Below are 27,104 nucleotides of genomic sequence, written 5' to 3' on the forward strand. Positions count from 1 at the left end.
ATGCAGCTAGCTATCAGGAGATTTTGGAGCACTTCATGCTTCCATCTGCTGAAAAGCTTTATGGAGATGAAGATTTCATTTTTCAGCACGACCTGGCACCTGCTCACAGTGCCAAAACCACTGGTAAATGGTTTACTGACCATGGTATCACTGTGCTCAATTGGCCTGCCAACTCTCCTGACCTGAACCCCATAGAGAATCTGTGGGATATTGTGAAGAGAACGTTGAGAGACTCAAGACCCAACACTCTGGATGAGCTAAAGGCCGCTATCGAAGCATCCTGGGCCTTCATAAGACCTCAGCAGTGCCACAGGCTGATTGCCTCCATGCCACGCCGCATTGAAGCAGTCATTTCTGCAAAAGGATTCCCGACCAAGTATTGAGTGCATAACTGTACATGATTATTTTAAGGTTGACGTTTTTTGTATTAAAAACACTTTTCTTTTATTGGTCGGATGAAATATGCTAATTTTGTGAGATAGGAATTTTGGGTTTTCATGAGCTGTATGCCAAAATCATCTGTATTAAGACAATAAAAGACCTGAAATATTTCAGTTAGTGTGCAATGACTCTAAAATATATGAATGTTAAATTTTCATCATGACATTATGGAAAATAATGAACTTTATCACAATATGCTAATATTTTGAGAAGGACCTGTATTTTCTTGCACATCGGCTCTCCAGGATTCTAAAATGATTTGTGATGACTCTTTGAATTTACTTACAAACAAGTTATAAAGAAAGGACACCTGCCACTTGGAAAAACCTTCAAGAGCAGACAGTCGTGGAAGTATCAACTTATTACATTGCCTACCCAATACGAAACTTCTCAGTTGGAGATATTTAAATAAATGTTTTGAGGGTATTCCATATGTGACCTTAAGTTATTCGAAAGACATGAAAGTACGATTGTCTTTAAAGAGGTCAGCTATTTTAGCCACTCCTCGAGATGCCCATATTTTAAACCCGCCATCTGCTCTACCAGGCTGAAACTTGTCATTACCAAAGATAGGAGAAAACAGTGATAGCTTACAAGTCTCTCCCAAATATTCCAAAGCACTGTGCCAGATCATTAGAGTATTTTTGAGGAAAGGGTTCTTGGTCTGTTTGGCTAATTTGTTTTTGTTGGCTGAATATATATATATATATAAATTCAAAGGAATATTAATTGAGTGAGATTCTATTTGAACCCAAGCTGGGGGATGGCCCTCCGCAAAATAAAACATTCCTGCTCTGATTTGAGCTGCCCAGTAATACCACATAAGATTTGGTAGCTGTAATCCACCTCTATCAAATGGAAGATACAGCAATGTGAGCCTAAGCCTAGGACGCCTGTTGTTCCAAATGAAGGAGGAGAAGAGTCCTTCAAGTGACCGAAGGAAAGAAAGTGGCGGAGCAAGTGAAATCGATTGAAAAAAATACAAATACTTAGGTAAAATTGACATTTTCAAAACATTGATGCGCCCGATCATAGACATAGGTAATTTTGTCCACCTGTTTATGAGCTCTGTAACTCTATCTGTTAAGGGATTGTAGTTCATTGGGACAATTTTGTCAATGATAAGCGTAATCAACATACCCAAGTACATAAAGCCCTTCAATGAAACCTGAAAAGAAGTATGAATTGGGGGGTTGAGTCTCTCATTTTCATTCATAAATAGTAGTACTGATTTGGTATTATTTATTTTGTAACCTGCAAAGACCCCAAAAGTATTTGTGAGAGAAAGTAAAGTAGGTAGAGTCTGTTTCAAGTTAGAACAAAACAAAATTTGTAGTTCATTGGGACAATTTTGTCAATGATAAGCGTAATCAACACACCCAAGTACACAAAGCCCTTCAATGAAACCTGAAAAGGAGTATGAATTGGGGGGTTGAGTCTCTCATTTTCATTCATAAATAGTATTGATTTGGTATTATTTATTTTGTAACCTGCAAAGACCCCAAAAGTATTCGTGAGAGAAAGTAAAGTAGGTAGAGTCTGTTTCAAGTTAGAACAAAACAAAATTACATCATCTGCATATAGGGCTATGCGATGTTCAATATCTCCTATCCTTATTCCATTCAGATTGGTGCTTTTTAGAATCGCCATAGCAAGTGGCTCGATAGCAAGGGTAAACAACAGAGGCGAAAGGGGGCAACCCTGTCTTGTCCCCTGATGCAGTTAAAAAGGTGATGAAAATAACCCATTTGTTAGAACTACAGCCTGTGCAGCAGCATAAAGAAGTTGAATCCAGCTAAGAATTTTCCCCCCTATACCAAACTCTTGCAGAGTCTCAAATAAATACACCCACTCCACCCTGTCAAAGGCCTTCTCGGCATGCAAAGACAGAATGGCAGTGTCCGTACAGCCAGATTTATTAAACACTATATCAAGTACTCTACGGATATTGTGAAAACCCGGTCTTCCCTGCACGAAGCCATTCTGATCAGAATGAATTATTTCTGGCAAACTGAGATCAAGCCGTCTAGCCAATACTTTACAAAGGATTTTGAGATCATTATTAAGCAGTGAAATTGGCCTGTAAGATCCACAGAGAGTAGGTGTCTTCCCTGGTTTCAACAATAAAGTAATTACTGCTGTATTAAGAGAAGGAGGAAGGGATCCGCTATCTAAAGATTCACGATACATCCCTAACAGAGGTGGCATTAGTTTAGTTTTAAAAGTTTTATATATCTCGATGGGAATCCCGTCCGGTCCAGGGGTTTTTCCCCACTTCATGCTATTTATAGCCACATACAATTCTTCGGCTTCTAGGTCAAGCTCAAGAGCCGGCTCTCAGGCGGTTCAAGAGCCGCCTGAGAGTCTTTCTTTTGGGGGACAGAGTCTAATGAATCAAGAAATTCCTTTTGTTTTTGAAAAGCTGAAGTCGTATAATCCGAACGGTATACATTTTCATAAAAGCTTGAGAAAGTCTTATTAATTTCTGTAGGGTCACTAGATAACAAGCCTTCATCTGTTTGTATTGTATTTATTGCTCTTTCAGTTTCCACCTGTTTAATACGCCATGCCAAGAGTTTATTAGCCTCCTCACCCTGTTCGTAATAGGACTGCTTTAGTTTCATCAAATTTTTAGTTGCCTCATTTGTAGATAAAACATTGTATTTAGCTCTTAGCTCATTAAGTTCCACAAATAAATGTTAAGAAGGATTTGCAAAGTAGTTCGTTTCAGTATCCTTTATCTTTTTTTTTTCCAATTGTTCCATCTCCAACCTAGACTGTCTATATTTAAAACTTGTAAAGCTTATCATCGGGCCCCTCAAAAAGGCCATAAACTGTAAACCGTATAGCAGCTGATGTCTGATTGGTTTTAATTTCAAAATAAAAATCAATTTGTGTACCAATGAACTCTATAAATTTTGGAGACTGTAGAGACCAAGGAGGCAGAGACTAAATAATAGTCAATTCTGGAAAATGTCTGACATGTACTAGAGTAACATGAAAAAGTTAGTTGGTCAGGGAGATTCTTTCTCCAGATGTCAAATAGATTAAATTATTTAATATACTGTAGCAGCTCTTTTCTTGTCTGATTATGGGAAGCATCAATTCCAATAGATCTATCCATTCCAGGCTGTAGAGCACAATTAAAGTCCCCACCTATGATAAAGTTACCAGGTAAAGTAGCCAAAGAGAGAAACAGGTGTCTAAAAAAGGACAGATTATCTTCATTTAATCGAACTGAGAAACTTTCACACTGAATAATGAGGTATCTGCCTAATCGATCTTCATCCACATTAACAAGAAGAAAAGGCACAGAGTTCTGTATCAGTGTAATTACTCCAAGAGAGTGTGAACTAAAAGAAGCTGAGAATACACGACCAGGCCACCTCCTCCTCACCTTGATTACCTCTTCAGGGGTCAATGTGACTCCTGGATAAAAAACTATTATAGCTTTTAATTGTTTGATCCTACTCATAACCACTTTTAACTTGACAAGTTTGTTTAAACCCCTTACATTCCAAGATGTAAACTGAAGGTCAGAGGACATGTTGTAATGACAGTAAAGTTGTCTGTAGTAAACTTGAAATGACTGAAAACTAAAGACATAATATAAAAGAAAAAAAGAAAAAGAATAAAGAAATGAAAAATATGTGCCCAGGGACATTATGAACATACCTGAGTGTACATCCCCAACTGAGATACACCCCTACCTCCCACAGAACACGCATCCAAACCATGACACCTATCTGGTCCACCCACGTCCTCAACGCAGCGTGGAACAGCATGCCCCACCACCGTAGTAAAGCCCCGCATGACATAACATTAACATAAGTAAAACTACGTGTGCATCAATCAAACAGTTATTTTGCACAAATTAAACAGTGTTTGGGTACACTCCCTGTGAGGTCAAAAAAGTAAAGTTTAGTGACTTAAACATACCAGCCAAATAGACAGGTCTCAGATTGTCTCTAAATCCACGGATCCCAGGCTATCGTCCTTCAAACCACGCACAAAATCCTTCGCTCCCACTGCGGTATCAAAGATGTGTTGTCTCCCCTTAATAGTGAATGAATTATCCCATATCGCAGAGTCAAGATGGAGAGGGAAGCCAGCTCTTTCTTCACCGAGTCGAAGACTTTCCTCCGTCTGACCAGATCCGCGGAAATGTCGGGGAAAAACATGATTCTCTGGTTATCGTAGAGTATTTCCCCCTTGCTCCTGGCAGCCTTCATGGCCGAAACATATCCGCGTAGTTTAAAATGTTCATTATAACCACTCTGGGACGCACACCAGAGCGGCCCCCTGCCTCAGCATCATTAACGCCGGCTCCGCCGATTCTGTGCGCCCTCTCAATCAGTAAGGGTCGTGGAAAATGATGTTCACCAAGCACTTCGGGTATCCACCTTTCCAGAAAGGCACACATATCAGATCCTTCTACCTTCTCTGGGAGACCGACCAGGCGAAGATTCGAGCAGCGGGCTCGGTTTTTTAAGTCGTCCACTTTGAGACTAGCTCTTCAATCGCTGCTTTCATGTCTTTGCAGCTTGTTTCGGAGGCATTAGGACTGATTGTTCTAGATTCCGCACGGGACCTCCAACACACGTGTGTTCAGTACAGTGCCATAACCGGAACTCCACTTGCATCACTTTTAATTTTATTCAGCCAAATTCGATGGTTTTTGAGCATCAATGGCCTGTTTTAGATTTTGCCACAGCATCTCAGTCGGATTTCAGTTCGGACTTTGATTATACCCCTCCAAAACCGTTCTTTTGGCTTTTTCTTAATCATTGAGAGGTGTACGTGCAGATTATTGTCTCGCTGCATGTCCCAAGTTCACCTTTAGACATGCAGTTCAGATTTGCTCTAGGCAACCCACATTGATGTTATAGTAACTCTTGTTTGTATGACCATCAACCATTTAGAGTCATTTTGTGTTGGTCTGTGTGTGTGTGTGAGGGTGAGCATATGTGTAGAAATAAGTATGTGTGTTGAGTGGGTGTATGTGAGTGCTAGTGTACATTTGTAAGTGTGGGAAGAATGGTAGAAGGCCCACAATCCACATCACCAAAGAGCAGCAAATGACAGGTATACCCTGCTCAGTAAGGCTGCAGCAGTCCCAGGCATTCAGACACAAAGCATCGCCCCAGGGTAGCCATGCTCCCCGCAACGAAGTAGGTAGCCAGTAAGGCACAGGAGCAGCAGCACCCAGGCCAACGAGTCACCGCCAAACCCCACTGCTTGTTGATAGCAGAGGCTGCCCCAACCCCAAAGCCCTAAGTGTCTCTAGTTGTTATGATCTGTCTAGGGTGGCTAGATCACAACATGAAGGTGATTCATTTTTGTCAGACCTCAAGCAGCCACAGGACAAAGTTGAAAAGTTTAGAAAAATTTATTTCTATTTGTTATTTTGTTTGAGGTTTTACGTAGAAAAAAGGAGTTGGATTTCACCTCAGGGTGAGCTTCACACCCAAACAAAAAACAAAAGGAAACTATCTGAAATATCAACCAAACTGACCCAGTAAACATAAATAAACTAAATGACAATAACTTTACCTTGCTAACTACAATAAAGAAGACAGGGACCAAACAAAATGGCAGCTTACCCCTGCAAACTCGTCAAAGTGTGCACGAAGAATGATGTGACCCGTTGGAATGAGCAGAGGATGGATGATGGACAGTTCGCAGCAGTTTATTTTTATGCATTGTCTCCATCCAGGCAACCAGTCCGCATTCATCAATCTTCTGGATCCACCAATCACGGATAGGCACCTACACAATAAAATTTGGATGTATAAAAAACAGCACCTTATGACCCCATCGTAACACTAGCGCATTAAAATTGAGGTGCAGAACAGGCCAAATATAGCAGAGGGGGGACACCGCATGGTGCTCTCCCCATGCCCACAAGGCCGGTCGTCCCACACCCAAAGATCATTATGTACACTAAAGGTCAGTCAGTCAGTCAGTCAGTCAGTCATTTTCTACCTTTTATTCAATAGAGGGTCGCGGGGAAGCTGGTGCCTTTCTCCGGCAGTCTATGGGCGAGAGGCGGGGTACACCCTGGACAGTCCATCGCAGGGCAACGCACAAACTAAACTAAAGGTATATTTCTAAAATGAAACTAGATCAGCAGAAGAACAAATACTAAGGTTATATAAAAGAACACAACGGGGATTGGTTTACCTTTACAATGCAACAGGTGTCCTGATATGACACTTTAAAATGGAGAGCCTCTTCTATGTTACCTATGCTACTGAGGACTTAGATAGATGTTTTTCAGCAGTGACTCATAGTACTGCAAGGTCTACTTACAGTCAATTGTTCTTTGGAACCCTATTGTATTTTAAACATTTTAAATTCAATACGTTTTTCATCATTTGATCCTGTAAATGTAAAAGACAAAGAAAGCGGGAAAAAAGGAATATGATCTGGATGGATGCAAGAAATAAGCTCTGGTACACAAAAAAAATGTTTTTTTCTGCATATACGCACACAAAACACATAAAAAATAAACGGATGAGAAGAGTGGAGGTCATTATTTATTTTCCCATACAAGTTGTTCTTTTTGACTAATGGGCTGTCCAAACAACAAAATGAGGTGCTCACAATGTCTGAGAGATAACAAAGACATCATTGTCAAATTATAAGAACACGTAAGTTGTGTTGAGTTGCAAAATATTAACATTTTTCGAATTATACTCCCTGGAGAATCTCACATGAATGTGCACTGAACTGACTTTTCTGTCACAGGTGTAGATATGACACTACCTTAACTGCCATTCTTCCTTCATTGTTATCGTCCATTCTTGTTGCCAATGAAAGTTTGTTTCTGTTATTTTCCTTCATCTCAAAGGATCAAGTTATGGACACACACATGTTCAGTTCTTTATAAAATGTGAAGCTGGTGCCAAAGTAAAGGATGTTGTATCTAGCAACATACTGACATGGAATATTTTCCACTGCTTTTGTTTTGTTAGTCACCTAAAAAAATAAAAGAATATTATCTCTCATAAAGTTCTATACAACTGCAAAAATTTGTTTTAGTCTCTAAGAATACAGTGTGTGGTATTCAGGTCATAATAATCTGAAAACCAATTTACGGAGCACTGGCTAAAGTATTTTCCAAAAATGGAGATTTGGAGATATGGTCATACAACTACAGTAAACAAGTCAAGGATAGCATTCATTAGAGAAGCGACCATGGTGACTCTGAAAGAGCTGCAGGAATCCAAAGTTTATGCGGAGAATCTGCTCATACAGCAACTACTAGTCATGTATGCTACGAGTTTGCCTGTAGAAGGCCATTCCTGAAAGAAAGCTGTAAAACGTGTTGTGATTATGATTCTAAGAATATTATTCAATATTTAATATTAATATTTTATCAAATAATATTTCGGTCTGTCAAGGGTTATCCTGTGAATACTAGTCCAGTAAGGCGATGGTATTAGGACAAAATAGAAAGATGTGAGACGAGCTCTGACATTATTGAACAGCATAAACTCTGCACACACATGGAATGAATTCACACAATTTCTTAAAATACAAGAATTTATTAACAAAAATAAGTCAACTCAAAGTCAAAACATATTTCAATCAACAAACTCTTTACTATGCTAAAACAATCCAACTAAACTACCAAGCAGAATTAAAGAATAACGAAGACTAATTGGCTATGTACAATATAAACAAGTTGATTAAAGATGATGACCAAAAGAGTGATGCAACATTACCATGCAATGTTTATGTTTGAGAACCAAGGATTATCTTGAAGAATCTGGAAGTGAAGTTAATCTTGGAACCAACTTAGGCAATAATCAGCAAACCTTTAGACCACCCTTCACAATGCAAGATCAGATAAAATATTATTTTATTAAAATAATGTTTTAAAGAATGATCTGTTGAGTAAATCCAACCTTCTGGACGACTAATTCTCAACGGTGTCTCATTAACTGCCTTTATTTATTAAAATCATATTTAAAGAAATATTAAGGGAATATTTTGGAAAAGAGCCAAATCTTTCTGGAGAAATGGGGCTTAATGGTGTTTACTTAGTTATCAGATTTAGTAAAATAATGTTTAGGGACTATTATTTACTAGCTTGAAAACTAACAACAATTCTGTTAAATGTTATTTGGCAGCAAGCACGTGTCCTTAGCTGTTAGCAGTTGAAGCTAACAAAGGAGGCTGATAGCTTAGCACCAGAATCAAACACACACCTTTAAAAATGCCGTCAATAAAAGGGTTAAAATGCATAAGCGCGGACGGCGCTTTATGATCAATCTTCTGTTTAAAATCACCCTTCAAGTAAAGTTTGTCTTAACTTTAAAAACATACAAACACAGAACACAAAGCTGAGCATGTGTGCTGCAGATGGTCCGCTGGCACCAAGTTGCTGAGTTCAACACTAACAAAACCAAACTTCATAAAATGGAAAAATGTTTAGATTATTTCATTCTAAATCACTTCTATCTCGCTGCCCAAAACCTAACCTCATGAACTGTGCTTAGGAGTTGTCCAGGTGACGACGACGTTTGAAGAAAGGTCCCCTGTGAACAAAGGGTTAGCTTCCAGCTAACCTCCGTAGCTGTGGATGGGCGGCCCGTTCTGTCCACTGACCACACTGCACGTTACCACAGGATGAGGCTCCTGTTGTCCTTCCTTCAGACTCAGCTTCGTAGAGACCGCGTCTCTGCAGGGAACTCTGGAACACAGTTTGCTTCTGCAGGCCTCAGAGAGAAAGCAAAGCAATGCTCATACTTTAATCTCCCTTTTATGAATGAATACCGGATTCTTTCAACAGTAATTCATCAGTACTTAACTTGTGCATATGATCGCATGATCTTATGACACCCTTGGATCCAGTTTGAAGAGTTTATGTCTGTTTGCCAGCAAAGAGATATTAGCGCACTGCCTCCTGTTGAGAATTAAAATCATGTAATTTCATGCTATTAGTTTAGTTTGCATGTGAGAACATTAAACTGAGATTTAACATGAGTGAGCCTTGACGAGAGATCACAGATCACAGCAGGAGTCAGGATAGAACAAGGGTGAAACAGAGGTTAGGAAGTTCTCAACAGCTGCAAGCAGTAAAAGCTGGCTGTAGGGACAATAAAGCAATAAAGGTAAACTTTTGGGCATGGTATAGACACCACAAGGGAGCTTGGCTGATTTACAACACCAGACGGCAAAAGGGGAAGGCATAGTCAGTAAGCTTCGAAGTCAACGGTATAAAGATGTACTGAAACTTGTAATGACAGAGACATCTGGGTAAAGACAGCCATGCTTTGCTGAAATCTGCGATCTCTCTCCGTAAGGGCCTAATGTAATTTTCTTTCTTTGTGTTATTTTGTATATTCATTTTGCATTAGAAATCATTGGACTTATTATCTTCCAAATTAAACTTGCATTAATCTTAATTTCCTGCTCTTCATCTGTTCTTTCTCACGACATCCGGACTGGGAGAGGTTGAGGCCGCAAGAATATCAGTGATAGCATTACCTCAACACTCAACATTCCCTTATCCGGTCCCTCTGGAGGCCGTGTGGAAGAGGCAGGATGTAGCAAGAGCGATGCTTTTATTTGACCAGTGACGTCACTGGAAGTCCGCAGTTACCCCGTTTCCTGGCTGTGCCGGAAGTAGGTTAATGCAATTTATTTTGAAAGTTCCAAAAAAGTTTGTACTGGCCTTTCACATTGTAACCATGGCTGTGGTCCCAACATCCCCCCTTTAGTTCTGAAGAATGAGATGAAGTTCACAGTCTTTGGGGCTAACCATCAGTCATCAGCCATGTGAAAAGAGTCACTGGGTTCCTCTTGGTAGGCAGAGTTCAACAGTTCATTTTTGGTTCAGAGGTTAGTGTTTGGACAGGAGTGAGGCAGGTTCGGGCAGAGACTAACACTAATAAAATGTTTTTAAAAAAACAAAACAAAACAAAAGTCATGTAATAATTTTCACACCATAATAATACTGCTTTTAAAACCTTAATAATTTCTCAAGTTCAAAACCGTAAGAAAGAAAAAGATTAAAACAGAATATAGGTGTTGGAAATTATTTACCATCTTCATACCTTGTTTGATAGATTTTACAGGGTTGATTCTGGACTCCAACGGCTTACCATGTCTTTTAGGAACACTGTTACCTCAGTTATAACACACCTTCAGATCATGTCAAACTCCTCCTTTGTGATGACATCTTTGGAGTGGCTCTCTTTTCCACCAACCTTACAGTTCGATGTATCACTGTGAAAAGGTGTTTGTCTTTTAACTGGCTGCGTGCCTTTTTTGCTTTAAACATTTCAGGTTTTCTGCATTTAATGAATTTACTGTATTTAAGTGTTGTATTTAACGATATAACAATGCAAATTCTTTACGAAATCCATAGCCATATATTTTAGCCATATTTTTATTAAAACCCAATGTTTTTCTTGTTTTAAGATGACATAAAGCACAAGCTTTTTGCAAAACATCCTGCATGTACATTCATCTTTGAGTACATGTCCTGACCCATATTGTATTCCTTTGTCACTCTCCCCCTTGGGTGACTACAATGAGTGCTTCTGGCTCCAGGGTTTGTGTCAGCACTAACACAGATGGTATTGCTGGGAGACAAATACTGTTTATCAATAATAACAGAGAGACTAAAACTGGTATTTGACATTAGATACACTTCAAGTAACCTATTGGGAACCCTCATTCAGGCTTTTGTATTATGATAGCATCCTTTGGGAATCATGGTTCCTTTTGGTGTCAGGATGCTCCACAAAAGTGTTTGGATACCTCTCAGATAGGTGTGTCTTTTGTTTGCAGAGTGTACAAAACAGCTGGGACATTTTTCTATTTTTCTATTTAAAGTTCACAGCCTGAGGCCATAACAAAAAAAAGGATCCCTTAAAAATACCTTCGCTCCCACAAAACAATTGGGAGACCTTTACCAGTTGAAAAGAACTGAAAGATAAACACTTGACATCCAATCACTGATCCAGATATGTAATAGATTTAAAAATATGATTAAAGCATGTAAGAGGGTCCTGATAGAGATCTGCTGTTTGCATGAGGTTAATTGATTTCTTGGGGTCTCTGTTACTATTATTAGTCAGGGAGGAGCTCTCCCGTTGTCTTCAACTAGGATTTTGAAGCAGCAGAAAATACAATGACAGCGATGGATTGACTTTGTCTGTCAGTGGCCATATACGCAAAAAATGGTTAATATTTACAAAAGTTCTGGTGACTAAACATAATCAGATTTAAAATTAAATGTCCAGTTTCAACTTTTCACTCAAAAAACAAACTATTCATAGAAGCAGAAACTTAGAAGCAGAAGAATACGTCAAGTGTTATGAAAAATGAAATTAAAAGCCAGTTCAGGTTACCCTATTGTGTTGGTGCTCACACCCATGTAGAGCCAGACATAAATGGAGGGATTCGGCCACAGAGGAGAGCAAGACACAAGATGAAGACATACAGGTGAGTCTGGAAAAAAATCTCTTCTAGTCTGTTTCTTCAGATTTTTATTTATTATTATTATACTGCAGTAAAATTCTCATGTCCTTTTTTGTTTTGCAAAAACAGAATTACAAACATTCTTTCAATTTTAAGATCTATTTGATGTAATTCAATGTTATTTTACATTTTCCTGAAATACAAGAGTTTGGAATGTTATTGAATTTGGGTCATATCAGTGACTTCATGTGAAGAAAGATTTTTTTTCTAAAATTAACAAAGACAAAAAATCTCAACAGAGCATATTTTTAAACTTTTTTTTAAACTTTAAGCAACTGTCGCAAAAACTGTCATGTAACAAACGTGTCTTTTAGACTCTTTCAGGCAACTGTGACAATAATAAAAATTGTCTGTTTTTAAAAAGTGTCCTTCACAAGCCCTAGCACTCTCAATGACATGGTGCAAGCCTCAGTTCATATATTGTTTGCTGCTTTCCTACAGATCTACTCTGAATTCAATGATGCTGGTCATCCTTGTGTGGCAGCTTGGCCTGTTTCTGCAGGCTGATGCCCAGATTCCAGATGCCTGCCTTCTCAGCAGTACTTATAGACCTCCAGGTTCGACTTCTTTTCTTGGATGTATTAATGTTTTTCTTTTAACTTTCATTGTTTCAATCCACAACCCTTTTCTATTTTTTTATTTATTTTTTTTACCACTTCCAGACAACTCTGATATAAACGTAACCTGTGGCACCAAATTTATGGACCTCAGCATCTACATTTGTCCTGTTTATAATGTTCAGTACAATGAGTCAATGATGGTCCCAAACAATATAATGAAGAACCCTCAATGCTATGGAAAAGCCGACTGGAATGTTACTCCACCAGTTTTAAAATTTAGATTCCCTATAAATGAAACATCTCTCACAGACTGCGGTAATAAGTTTCAGGTATTTAATTCACCTCACCTCCAACATGGTTGAAATTCAGTACATTTTAGTGAAATATTTATTGAAGTTTTTAATTGTGTTTTATATTTTGTGTTAAATATCATTATTTAACAGATAACCGATCAGGTTGGAACCGGACAATTTTCAGACTTCTCGAAGGTCCAGTTTGTGAACATCTCCGGCAGTATCATCTCTGTAGACCCAGCTGCAGGCATGATCACCTATCGACCACAGATCCAATATATGTTCTCCTGCAAGTACCCGATGCAGTACCTGATCAACAACACTCAGCTCAGTGTGTGAGTATGCAAGGAGACAGCCATATGTGTAACTCATATGGGAGCCTGGGGGATGATGACTCAGTAAAAACACTGCATTTTCATGGTTTTTACATGAAAAAGGTAATAAATGTGCACCATGATGTAATTGCTTTTATTCAAAAGAGAAAAGAAACAAATATTAATATTGCTGCTGATATATTTTAACAATATGATTATTAGAGCTATAATAATGTTATCTATTATATATCTAATTATCTCTAATTATTATTTTGGCTATAAAACGTACATCCAAAATTATTATATAAATCCACCAATTAATAATTACTCAAATGTGTAACTGAAAAGAATACAGTAAAAAACAAATCCTAATATTAAATATGTAATTATTAAACATGTGATTAACATGATGTAATTTTAAATACATATGTAAATTCATTTTTTGGTCACAAACTATAAATATCAAAAGGTGCCACAGTTTATATATTTTTTTAAATTATGCTAGGATTATTTGAATGTCTTACTAATCAAAATAAAATACAAAATTGTAGATAATTTATTGAAAACATTTTCAATTATATATGCTGCAAAAAATATGCACTTGTTTCAATGTTTAATTAGGTGCAGCAGCTAACAAAGCGATTGCCCTAAAGTTTACTTGCTGTGCAGGCTAACCAATCAGATGTTAAAGAGCATTTGGCACTTTCTTTGTAGTAAAAGTAGTATTATATTTAGTATATTATTCCATGATGCACTGCACAGCAGGAACCATAAAATAACTATATATGGTTTGACATTTGAGGGATTTAAATTTTAATTGTTTTTTAATTAGTTGTGGAATGACTAAACACTCGTACTCGTCATCTTCTGCTTATCCGGGACCGGGTCGCGGGTGCAGCAGACTCACCAGAGACACCCAGACGTCCCTCTCCCCAGATACCTCCTACAGCTCCTCCGGGGGGACCCAAGGCGTTCCCAGGCCAGCCGAGAGACATAGTCCCTCCAGCGCGTCCTGGGCCGTCCCCTGGGCCTCCTCCGGGTGGGACGTGCCTGGAACACCTCCCGAGGAAGGCGTCCAGGAGGCATCCGGTATAGATGCCCGAGCCACCTCAACTGGCTCCTCTCGATGTGGAGGAGCAGCGGCTCTACTACGAGCACCTCCCGGATGGCCGAGCTCCTTACCCTATCTCTAAGGGAGTGCTCGGCCACCCTACGGAGGAAGCTCATTTCAGCCGCTTGTATCTGAGATCTCGTTCTTTCGGTCATGACCCATAGATGATTAAACTCTTATTTAATAATTAATTTATGTGTCGCATTGAGACACTCAATAATGGAGTACTGAATAATGTGCTGGGACTCATCATGAAATAATTGTATACAGTATGTCAACCTTACCTGTCAAAGATGGTGCTAAAACTGTTCAATTCATGCTCATTGGTCTGAAGCTTACTTTCTATAAAACATGTGATGGGGGAGGCATATGTGATAACTTAAAGTAACAACTGAAATCATGTAGCCGTGCAATGTAGTACAAGAACTATGAAATAATTAGACAACTGACAGAATTGAAGAGTTGGAGGCTCCAAACACAACCACAGGGAAGGCAGAATCATAAGAGGAGCTGTTTAATATGAAACAAAATGGGAACTTGTAAACACTGCTGGACAAAGGCAATGCAGAGTAATACAGGAAACCTGGGAGGAACAACAATAGAATCCAGCAAGTCATAGTTGAAGGAGCTTAAATAATGAGACTATGATTTCTGGAGCGTGGAACGGGTGAATATAGTTTAGCAAATGTGCTGCTGCAGCTGTGGGGTAGCATGAACTGAGTAATAAGGAAGAAAAAGTAGAAGATACTCAGAAACCATGTAATCATTATAAACAAACATACATTTATGTATTTCATAAATTATTCAATCATTTTAATAATTATGAATAACTTTTTCAAAGTATTTCCAGTTTTAATTAAAAAAGCGACAAATGAATAATTCCTACAATGCAGCCCCTTTGACAATGGAAACACCTGCAAAATTTAACAAGTAAACATGCTTATGGTCCAAAATACAACTTTTAGTCATTGTGGTCTTCACAGAATAACACATTGGCCTCTTTAGCCAGCTGAATTGCAGTGAGCAGCAACAGGTAGGCGAGGGAAGCAGTATGTTATGTCTATCACCCACACAGTGATAAAACTCCTGTCACTCACTTTTGTAGACATCTCATTAAAATTATTTTAACAGAAATTTTTAGCGTCTTTGAAACGGTAATTATTTTGAAACTTCTTGGTATATTTTGATGCCTCTAATCACATAGGCGTTTTTCTATTCATTCAGATCTGGTGTTAATGTTGCCATACGAGACAACAATGGTAGCTTCGTCAGTACACTGAGAATGGAACTCTACCAAGTAAGAGCTGCTCTCGTCTTGAATTCTTTAAAAATCCTAATATTGAAATTGGTCAGTTTATTTGATTTGATTTTTTTTTCCTTTTTCCCAAAACAGGATTCACAATACACAAAATTACTAACAATTCCATCAACAGGACTCAACCTTAAAACCAAGATTTATGTTGCAGTAGAAGCGACCAATCTAACAGAGAGGTATTTCATCTTTGACAATTTAAAACAACCACATCAGTGCAAAAGAAGAAAAACACTGAAACTGTACCTCTCCTGCCTAAAGGTTCAACTTGCTGCTGGACAGATGTTACACCACCACAACTCCTTATCCCATGCAAACGACCTATTATGACCTCTTTGTTGGGTGAGTCGGACACATGTCACAGCATCAAGAGACAACTTCTTCCTGTTGATATGACACTCAACCCTCCTGGGAACCCTTTGTACTTTTACTGTTTTAACAAACCACCCGTGTCTTGTTGCATTCAAGGTGTAATCGTGACTCACAAACTAAAATAGAGGCAAACGGAGTTTCGCAGAAAGCTCTATTCAACTTTGAAGCCTTCAGATTCGTGGAGCACAAAAATATGACAGTTTCCACTTTCTTCCTGCACTGCGTCACCAGACTCTGTGAGACAGCCACATGTAGCTCCTTATTGCCTGTGAGCCAACTAAAATCCAATAACAATTTAAAGATTATGTACAGCCTTGCAGGAAGAATTAACAGGCCTCAGTTTGATGTTTCTTTTTCTTTCTTTACAACAGAACTGTGGTGCTCAAGGCCGTAGAAGAAGAGCAGCTGAGGATGTGCCGGCCAATGCTACAATCACCTCTCGTCCCATAGTTGTTCACCAAAAGACCACCGGTGCGTCTTTAAACTAAAACACTTTAAAAATTCATTCCCCCAACACTATGAGTAACAAAGTCTCAAACGAAAAGAATACACAGCTGTAAAATTTATGAATACAACTATTAGGTAGCATTACATAACACAACCTGTACTTTCCCAGAACTTAAAGGTAACTTTCGTGAACCCTACCAGGAACTTTCTTTGAACTAACCAGATACTTTCCTGGCACTTTCTGGTAATGTAAAAGTTACTTTTCTGGAACCTGCATGGAACGTATGAGGTACCTTCATGGAACTTTCCCAAACTTTAAAGTAACATCCTGGAAAAATTACCTGTTCCAGGAAAAAACCTGGTAACGTCTGAGAAAGTAGTTCCAGAAAGGTTCAAGCAACGTACTTAGTACGTTTTGGGAAAGTACTTTGTAATTTCCAGAAAATACTGGGAAACTTTTTAGTTCTGGGAAAGTAAAGGCTGCATTCAATTCAATTCAATTCAATTCAATTCAATTCAATTCAATTCAATTCAATTCAATTCAATTCAATTCAATTCAAAGATACTTTATTGATCTCCGAGGGGAAATTAGAATTCCAGTACAACCCATCCAAACATACATCATGACACAAGACAAGGGGGGGACGGGTCACCGAGGCTTTGCTGCCCACTCACAGGCGCTGCCCTTGCTAGATGAGAAAAGAGACCACATTAGGTAAGTAGAGGAAAAAAAAATCATATTTCACACTTTATCCTTAGCAGGATACAGTTTGAGATTGCAAAAAACCTCAGCACAAAGATATTCTACAGAATATTACAATCATTTTTTTCTTTACTGAGAAATAACAAAACATAAATAAATACTAGATTGAAGAAATTAGCTTATTCAAGTTTTCTGCCATGTTTCTGAAAGATTTAAGTAACCTTTTAAATCCTGTAATTAACCTTGTATGCCCACTAAAATATGTGCGTGTGAGAGAAGAGAAGGTATGACATAATACATATGCCCCAGTCATTTTTCAAAATGGGAAATAGAAGAAAACATACAATTTAAGTACGCATGCATGTGCATTGGTCACCAATGTTCAGAAACTGAGTGAAAGAAAATAGTCTCCTAAACCTGTCCAGTATGGACAGTTAGATTAATAACTGAACAGTTTAAACGGAGCTCTGGTAAACTGAAAGAGGATGTTAATCTTTCCATCCTCCAGAGCGATCAGGATGGTAAAAAAAGGAAAAAAAAAGAATCTCCAAAGCTCATTGTTGGGAACTGCAGCAAAGTGGTATCTAGATGGGTCACCAAGCTTCCATAATGTTTAGGGACATCTTTAAAAGGGATGTAAATAATAGTAAAAGACATTCTAGCTTGTCCTAACCCTCAGTGGTTTTTACAATTTGCTTATTTGACCTTTGGGAATGATGTATGTTGTAATAAAAATATTTCCTAAAATGTTCAGTTTTCTAAGACTATTAAAAAGATTTTCCCCTTGTGACTATTTATTTAATCACGTCAATAAAAGAAAAAAAAATGCAATATTCACAGTTTTAATTTAAATATGTCAACATATTTGAATGATTAAGTTACTGACACGCTGAATATATTCTCTTTGCTCTTTGTTTTGAAAATGATGAAAGCATGTCAGTTTTTCAAAGTAAGAATTAATTATAACTGATGTTTGTGTTTAGATTTTCCCTTTTTTGCTATAAGCAAAATAACTTACTGTATCATTTTCTCTTTATTCCTTCTAGCCTCATCAGCTCAGAGTATTGTGTCTGCATTTTCATCACTGCTGTTCTCATTGGTGCTTGCTTGGTGTTCCACATAAGATGACAAAGAGATCTCATGGGCTAACAGTATCTGACTAAGAACGAAGGCCGTCTTAAAACCCATCACAGCATCATCTGCAAAACACTAGATCAACACTAGATGAAGTAGTCATGAAATTTAAATGCAATGTTACAGTTAATATAATTTTTATTATTTGTTAATAAGAAAACAAGGGCTCAGCTGGTGTCAAATAACAGTGAATTGTACGTCATGATCATTTTATTGTTCTCAAGTTGAAGTATTTAATGATTATTATTATCTATTATTCTAATAGTTTTTTGCTGGGAATAACAAAAAGTGTTTAACTCTTTTGTAAAAGACAGAACAAATCTTGTTTTGACAAGATGTTGGTGTAAACCTTTCATTTACATCTTCCTGTTTGTCAAGTCAGATATGTATGGTATATGTATGTAGATCATAAGAATCAATAAGCAAGCAAAACAGTTTCTGTTGTAGTTTTTTTCTTTACTCTGAATTAACGAAAACACAGTAAAACGGCTTTTAAAACACTGATCTGTGAATTTTACACCAAGGATTAAATAATTTGTCCACAAATAACACAAATTTGTAGAGATCATATTTCAAATTGGATCTTCAGGTCCTGTCACAATGTTACAAAGACACAATATGTTGCTAAGTCTTTGGTCACATCTATAAATACATTTTGATATATATTAAATAGAATTTTAGCTGCAAAAAGCTGTTAGCTGAAATCAGCTAGAGGATAGGTCATCTCCAGGTCCTTTGAAAGTAAACACAGCAGTATTTAAAAATACCTCAATCTGGAGAGACAATACCTGGGACTGAATTGAGACATCTTCAGTCAAAGGAATTTTTAGTAGTTACAGCTGAAATAATTACAGTTTTAAAGCAACAAAGCAAGGATACAGAATAAAATCTACTGGCTGTTTCACTACAGACAAAATGACAAATATAAAGAGTGCTATTTGCAAAAAGCCAGCCACTACAGACACAGTTTTTTTCCCCCAGTTTCTCTGATGAACACCTTACAGCCTGAGTCGTCAGCTACTCTACAGTGAAACAAAAATAAGTATATTTGTACTATCACAACCCACCTCTCTTTCTCTTTACATAAAAAAATGGCTGTATATACACACTCAGTACATGTACATACTGTTTATTTTATCTTTATTTCCTCTAAAGTTAATATATTCATACTTAAGTCTGTACGCTTTGAGCTCTTGAAACCGAACTCAAACAACTTGTTTGTGCACACAATCTTGGCCAATAAAGCTGATTCTAAAATAAGTATCGTAAAGGTACCAAACAGCAGGTTGTAGTTGTATGGGTTCCACACTGACAGCTAACATATCAGCATGATCATGTAGAAGAGCCACCTTGTCACGGACTGTGTTTGAGCAGGACCGAAGTGGCAATAGGACATCAGCTGGTGCTTGGTGGATGGATGTATTTTATTGTAACAAATGATGAACTTACAGGAACCAGATAGACAGCAATGGTGACAACAGACAACCCGAACATGAAGGGACAGAAAACAGGACCTTAAATACAGCTAAGGTGAGAAACCTACATGGAAAACAGGTAGGTGTAATAATAAAACACAAACAGCTTCGGATCATAATATCTCATTAGATATATACTGTATAAGGAAAATGGCGAAGATGCATATTTTGTAAATGTGACTTCCCAGAATTTTGTGACTCAAAGTAGGCTATGTGTAACATAATTCAGAAAGTTAAGCAATCCCATTCTAAGTTTTAAAAATTACAAAATACATGACCCGTTGTGGTTCATTTGTATTATATTTGAGTATTTTTGGCACAAGGTACGAGCTGCAAGATCTAAATGTCACAGCAAGAGCTTTAAGGTGCTGTGATAAAATTAAATAGAAGCTTTTCTTACCTTTTAATATAAATTCACCAAAAACTCACAGCAGTATCCAAACCTGCTTTTATTACTCATTTGACAAAATGGCAAATGAGTAATAAATAGTGGTATTACACTCTTACTTCAAAATGCGAAAAATACAAATAATTGCTCGCTTTTTCTGCATCATGTGCTCAAACCTCTCAAACATAGTTATAAAGATCCTGATACAGTTTCAGTAACTGAGTTTAAAACAATAATTTAACAAAGACAAATAAATACTTCCCATAGCAGTTGGGTGTACTTATTTTAGAGCTGTTCTAGCAGAATATAACATTCTCAGCGGCAGCACATCCTCCACCCATTCACTGGGAGAGGCTATCATGCGGTCCCAAAGCGCCACCTCATACGGGCCAGAATCCATCCAGTCCACCAGGGCTCCATAGCTTCTTCCTGCGCAGAGAGAAGGAAACATCCAGAAACATGCAGCAAATACAGGATCATTCGGTGGTAACGTCTGGATAACAGGCTCAGCTATATTTACTATAAGACTTTTAAATATTTAGCCTTTTTTGTACAGCATTCTTAGAATTACTTTTCATTTTCACTGGTGTCATGTGTTTTAATTAATGTCTTTTTTATGAAGGTTAGGGTTTGCTATTTTCTCAACACTTTGATCTTAAAACATAATTCAAATCTTAAATAGATCACAGCGTCCTTGTGGTTTAGATTTCTGACATTTTTTCTAGACTTTGTTATAGTAAAATTTGATTCATCTGTGTTTACTTTTCTGGTGGGGCCCATTAAGTAAAAGTGACCAAAATTCATTTTTTTAAACATAGATTTCATTCACAAAAATGTGTAAAATACTCAAAATCTTTAAAAAACAACAAACTATATAATATGTGGAAAGATACAATAGCATTTCTGTTCATTTTGGCTGTTTTCTAAGAAGTTAGACGGCCAAACATGAATCCAAGGGAGAATATATTTGTAAAAAAAATCTTTTTTGCCAAAGCTTTCAATAGAATGTGTCATTGTCAGTGTTTAGGCAGCAAAAATTTCCCTTTGGGATTAATAAAGTATTTTTGAATTGAATTGAAATCCACATGCGGTTATTGTTTTTTTTTTTTTTTTAGTTTGTTTAGCAAAAAGGACTCTGGAAAGCAGCCAGTCAGAAAACCTGCAGCTGATTTCAAATGAGAAAACCTAATAAAGGCTCAGACAGCTTTAACAAAAAATGTCCTATAAGAATATCAAGTGACTCATAATGTTTCAGTCTTTAAAAATCTTTGGACTTCAGCGGCACATTTAAATGTTTGTCCTCCGTTTATATTTATTTCATTTTGAGTGTGTGGAGTAAATGTGTGCAGCTAAAAATCGAGCCAACCAATCACCGGGTTGATGATGTGGGCAAGAATGTTTTTAAGGATTCGTAGCTGAAAATGTAATAATACTGTTTTTAAAAAATATCTTTATTGTTATATTTTAATTATAAGTAGTTAGTAGACAGATTTAAAACCTATTATCATAAATTAGTTAATATTATTTTTATTTTCCATTATCTGACTTGATGATAATTGTTTTTGGAAAATCAAGGCTTTTGCTCCCTGCTGAACTAAATGCTGTACCTGGTCTTTACGTATTCCTTCTAGTTAGTGTGAAAATAAGGTGACATCTTTCCATGTAATCCATAAAACATTTAGTAACTGCTCACAGTTAACTCCATAAAAGTTACAATAAATATGCTTATGTGTAATCCATGCAATAATTATTAAAACACACAGTTGAAGCAGTGGGGAGTGAAACAATCATGTTCTCATATTCTGGAGCTGAGAGACTGGAGAGGCCTGTGTGGAGCCACATATTATCTGCCACATATTATCTGTCTTATCTTTTGCAGAAGTATAAACAATAAGTATCCAATGATGTATGATGATTTTACATTCTTTCACATGTATTAAATGAAATTAGTAACCTTTGATTAACAAGTTAAAAGACATATGATTGAAATGTGGGTAAGAACTGAGAATTAGAGTAAAAAAACATTAAGGTTTGACATTCTCAATCAGCTATATATGAAAGAGATATAACGTTAATCATTTGTGAAGCAAGAATAAAAGAATGAAGTGATGGTTTTGCAACTGTGTTTTAAAGTAAATGCTGAAAGCTGAAGAATGAAATGTGTAATACTGTGTAAAGTTTAAAACTGAGCAGATTAGGGAAAGAACTGTAGGATGACAAGGAGAGACGAGAGCCAGATACATGCTGACAGCGAACCTTTTCAAGGCAAACGGGAGCAAGGGAGGATGCGACTACAGACCAGCTGTGTGGCTATTACCGGCATCTCCAAGGCTGAGAAGCAGAATCAGTAGGTCACAATGACCATGACTAAAGTATTGAGCAATAATCAAGAAGCTGAGCTGAATAGGTTGCGCAATAACTAAGAAGCCTAATAAGGGGCTGACTGGTGAAAGCATCAAGCACCATAAAAGCAATGCTGACGGAGGGAACGGGGTTGTTTCCTCGCAGAAGACCAGCGAACAAGCTCGGACGGAGAAAAGAAGCTTAGATGGAAAAGGAACAGAGACACAGCCCAACTGATCGACTGCATTAAAAAGAGGATCAACCCGTGGACCCAGAAAGGACCGTGCCTCAAGATTAAGAATCTGATTTAATCTAAAGGCTTTTTATCCAGACAACAGAAGTGGACTTGATTGGTGAACAGCTGATTGCTCTAAGGTTCAGGCTTCTGGAAGTCCTGAATCAACCTCATTTATGTTTCCGGGTTTCCTTCAACTCTTCAACCTCTGGAAACTACTGTCTTCTGAGACAAATAACAACAAAGATCCTGTTTAACCATCAAAGTCTGGAGCATCAGTGCCTGCCACTTAAAGGAAGAAAACTGAAGATTAAGTCATATTCCCTTCAAGAAACCACTCGTTGTTACCAGAAGAATCTTCTCCATCAGGTGCATGGATGAGCATCCGTCTTCAAAGCCTCTTCAAACCCACTAGTTTCGGCATCAGGGAAAGACAGGTTGAGTTGATTGATTCATTTTTATAATTTAAATTATTTTGTGTTGCTGAATTTAAGCTGTTACTGACCCCTGCAAAAGCATTACTAATTAAAGAAAGCATATAAAATTCTAGTTAAATCGTGGACATTCAATTATTTGAGTCACCGTATTTTTGGTTTTTCATAAGTGGTAAAAAGTCTTGTTGCCTGGTTCTAAGATATTTTAGGAGGTTTTTAGAGGTTGCCTTAAGCCAGATTTGTTAAAACAGCGCCCTTGGGGCTCGTGCCGAGCCACTAAAATTAACCTAGCCCATATACCAAGAGCCAGTTGTAAAATTAGGGAATGAGCAGCCGTGAACAAAAGCGACTGTTGAAAGTGTGGATGACTGCGATAGGCTACTCAGTCGTCCAGACCTCCAGTTGAAGAAGGGCGAGACTTTTGGATGAAGGCTGTCAGAGGCTAGGCGAGTCATTTCCCGACACCAGCTTAAACAGAACTTTCAGTAAACCTGCTTAGTAAGACCTTTCAGGTTTGGGGAAGTCAGGACCCATTGGATGGAGAGCTGGTTTGAGCAATCCCTTTAGACTTGGGGAAGTAGGAGGGAGGGGTTAGCTCATCGGACAACGAAATTAGTCAGACGTTAACATAATCAATTGAAGAGATTTTGATCTGTATTTTCTTTAGACTTAAGCAGGCTTGTGTCTACACACAATATACAACCCAACTTATTTCAATAATAGATATTTGGCTCTTTGCTGCTGGCAGATTGTCCAAAGAACACGTTTTGTTTCTGTTCCTTTAGCTGAATCCATGAAAAATAAATTTAAATGGCATTTTAGCATAAACAACGAGATTCCTAATGAATCTCAGGTCTTGTTTGCTGGATTTATTCTTTTTTGTTTCTAAAGACACGAAGTTCAGATACTGTTCATCTGGTGGAAATAGTAAGCCTGAAAGCCTGACACTTCTTTGTTTATCATTCTCCTAAACATTTACCTAATTTTTAAGTTTAAATTGTATGATATGCTCCCCTGATCGAGTACATAAACTGGACAGGCAGCCAGCGTCCTAAAAAGCAGCCAATAAGAAAGAAAAACCTTGAAAGACCCTCGGAAGCCTTAATAACCATTGATCGCGACCACTTAAATGATTTAAAGAAAGTCTGGCAAACTGGAAGAAAAGTAAAAATCACAGGTAAACATTGTGACACCTGTTAGGTACTATACAAGGTTCATCCATCGCTACCTGTTCCTGCTCCAAGCCTCAGCCCCCCCAGCAGGCTGCTTGCGAGCCTGTCCCGGTCCCATACAGTGAGCTCCACACAGGCCTGCATTAGATCAGCCTCACTGATGCCATCATACACCATGGTATGGTTAAACATTGGGTTTGCAGTTCTCCGCAGGACACGGGTCTTCTGACGGCTTTTCCTGCTTGTGTCCGGCAGCACAAAGCTTGAAATAAAGAAGAAACATGGGTCACATTTATTGAGACATCAGGCGTGAAATGTTAATATTATTTGTGATTAATTATCTGTAGCATACCACTTAACATAAGGGTCGATGATGGCTCTGATTAAAGGCAGGTTCCTGCATTCTTTCACCCAAATATGAATCTCTCCAGTGTTGGAAACATCTTTCGTCACACCTTTAAAGAAAGGGAAATGTGTTCATGAAGCTGGGACCACACTGACAAAACCTCTGAAGGGCATCAGTGACCTGCAAACGTTTTCAAAAGTACCAAACAGTACTTTTTAAAGCAACAGCACAAAACCTTTCCCTTTTTTTCACATTCTAACCATAAACTTTAATGTATTTTTTGGGGATTCTCTGTTATGAACCAACAAGAAGGAACTTAAGGAAAATTTAATTAAGGCAAAAATGATACAGGGTTTATTTATTTTTTTCACAAACAATAATCTGAAAAGTGGGGTGTACATTCGTTTTTAGCCCCCATTAACCAAAACCTTGTAGAGCCAACTTCTGCTGCAATTACTTGTGCAGGTGTTTTGGGGTATGCCTTTTACAACTTTGTACATATAGAGACATACTTTTATCAAGTCTGACCACAGATAATCAACTGGTTTTAGATCCGAACTTTAACTGGGCCACTCTAACAAATATTCTTTTATCTACAGCAATCCACTATAACTCTGGGTGTTTGTTTAGGATCGTTCTCCGGCTGGAAGTTGAACCTCTGCCCTAGTCTCAAGTCTTTGCAGCCTTTAGCAGGTTTTCTTCAAGGATTGCTCTGTATTTAGCTCCATCCATATTCCCACAACATGATGTTGCCCCCACCATGTTTAATAGTGAAAATGTTGTGTTAAGAGTGATGTATAATGTTTTTTAGCCATACATAAAGTCGTTCCTGTAGGCCCAAAAGCTCAGTTTTTGTCTCACTTGACCAGACCACTTTCTTGGTGCCTGCGTCCCACGGGCCTTGTTGCAAACAGAATGTCTTGTGGCTTTTTTTTTTTCAAAAAGAACTTTCTTCTTGATCTCTGCAGCTCCTCCAGTTACTATGGACCTGCATCTCTCCCTGTCTGGCCTGTTAGTTTAGGAGGAGGTGTCTGTCTTGGTGGGTTTGGAGTTGTGCCATACTTTTTTCTGTTTTCATGCTGTTTATTTTCTCTACTCCTGGGGACTGAACTCTATCCAAGATACCAGAACTCCACCCAACAGAGCCGAGTTTATCATTGACCACTTCCAGTATTTTGGAATGGAGATGATTGAATGGGCTGCCTGCTGGCCTATCCTCAACCCCACTGAACACTTGGATCAGCTTCATCATTCTGTTTGTGCCAGAGTGACCAAACAAAATCACACTGTTTGACTTGCAACAGATGCCGGTTGAAGAATGGGATGCCATTCCACAGCAGTGTGTGACCAAGCTGGTGACCGGTATGAGTTGGAGGCGCCAGAGCGTTGTGGTTGTGTTCAGTTCTCCTGCGTATATTGAGGCCCCTATTTGTTAAATTAAATAATTGTTAAATTGCCAATATGTCTTGTTTCAAATTTTGACCAATAACCAACACTGAACAAGAGTCCTTAATGACCAAATAAGAATCTCCTCACTGTTTGTAACAGGTTCATTTAAACAGGACAAAAGAGTTGAAAGAAGCTAAAACAATAAAGTAATTTTAAATCTGGTTTTCTTCCCACTTTTTCTTGCTGGCCTTTATAATGGCACATTTTCCACTCAAATGTATAAATTACATCCATAACCAAATTTTTAAAAAACAGAGGATGATTGTACGAAGACCTTTACTGTGGGTGATCTGCGGCAGGTAGCGTATAGCCAGTCTCATCTCCCCACGTCCATTTAATGGTGCAATAGAAGGTAGCGTCTGAAAAGGAGGAAATGTGTGATATCAGCAGACTGATGGGTATGAATATACAGACTGAACAAAAAGGAAAACGTCTGTTATTTGATGAGAACAGAAGTAGCGCGGCTTTTGTATAACTGTGTGTGTGTGTTGGTGTTTACCCTAGCCTTCAGCGCTAAGTGATTCATCTGGGTGTGGTCAAAGTCCCACTTGGAGAGGTCCACGTCCACCTCGCCCAGGAAGCTATTCTTACCAAAGGTGTCGTGATGCCAGACAGAGAGAATGAGCGTCTGGGTCCTGAGGTACTCCATGCGAACACGATACTGTAAGGACAGGGGAGATGCTTTTGTTTGCTGTCGGTCGAGTGTTACAGTGTGGAAAAAAATCCTCTGTGTCTGAGCCCACGGTCTTACCCGGAGGATCTCGTTGAAGGTCGGATTCAGTGTCTTTTTCTTTACAGATGTTTTCCTCTTTCCAAGATTGGCTTTGTCAGGAAGTAGGTAACTTTTGACATACCTTAAAAAGAAACAAAAAAATTATACTCAGAGCGGAATGCATTTTCTATTTAGTTTCTATAAGATATTAACAAAATGTTGGAAAGCTATTTATATTGACTTAATTTCTAAGTTTAGCCAACAATTATCATCAGCAAGCAATACCAAAACTCCACATTTGCTTCATGTAAAAAAATTTATTTTCATTCCAGATGAAAGAAAACCACAATTGCAAGTTAGCATT

The 27,104-nt window shown here is 38.0% G+C and overlaps 2 protein-coding genes across 3 annotated transcripts in view; one reads left to right on the top strand and one right to left on the bottom strand.

Moving 5' to 3' along the window:
- The first annotated feature begins 11,761 nt into the window (after window positions 1-11,761).
- On the top strand, window positions 11,762-18,620 carry si:dkey-4p15.5 (zona pellucida-like domain-containing protein 1). Its single transcript, XM_047392403.1, has 10 exons — window positions 11,762-11,904; window positions 12,382-12,497; window positions 12,603-12,829; window positions 12,944-13,128; window positions 15,443-15,515; window positions 15,612-15,709; window positions 15,792-15,872; window positions 15,999-16,170; window positions 16,274-16,373; window positions 18,099-18,620. The coding sequence occupies exons 1-10, from the start codon at window positions 11,777-11,779 to the stop codon at window positions 18,173-18,175; spliced, it is 1,257 nt and encodes a 418-aa protein (XP_047248359.1). The 5' UTR covers window positions 11,762-11,776; the 3' UTR covers window positions 18,176-18,620.
- A 1,587-nt stretch (window positions 18,621-20,207) lies between these two features.
- The window catches only part of sytl2b (synaptotagmin-like 2b), a 29,446-nt gene continuing 22,549 nt past the window's right edge, over window positions 20,208-27,104 (bottom strand). For both annotated transcript variants that reach the window (XM_047392402.1, XM_047392401.1), the window contains 6 exons: window positions 26,780-26,882; window positions 26,528-26,689; window positions 26,303-26,387; window positions 24,586-24,688; window positions 24,290-24,495; window positions 20,208-20,478 (listed from right to left, as the gene is read on the bottom strand). In XM_047392402.1, the coding sequence (XP_047248358.1) occupies window positions 20,330-20,478; window positions 24,290-24,495; window positions 24,586-24,688; window positions 26,303-26,387; window positions 26,528-26,689; window positions 26,780-26,882 (808 nt within the window). In that variant the 3' untranslated portion in view covers window positions 20,208-20,329. The remainder of the gene's footprint in view (window positions 20,479-24,289; window positions 24,496-24,585; window positions 24,689-26,302; window positions 26,388-26,527; window positions 26,690-26,779; window positions 26,883-27,104) is intronic.

This window comes from Girardinichthys multiradiatus, chromosome 18, assembly GCF_021462225.1.
Source record: "Girardinichthys multiradiatus isolate DD_20200921_A chromosome 18, DD_fGirMul_XY1, whole genome shotgun sequence".
NCBI classification, from domain to species: Eukaryota; Metazoa; Chordata; class Actinopteri; order Cyprinodontiformes; family Goodeidae; genus Girardinichthys; species Girardinichthys multiradiatus.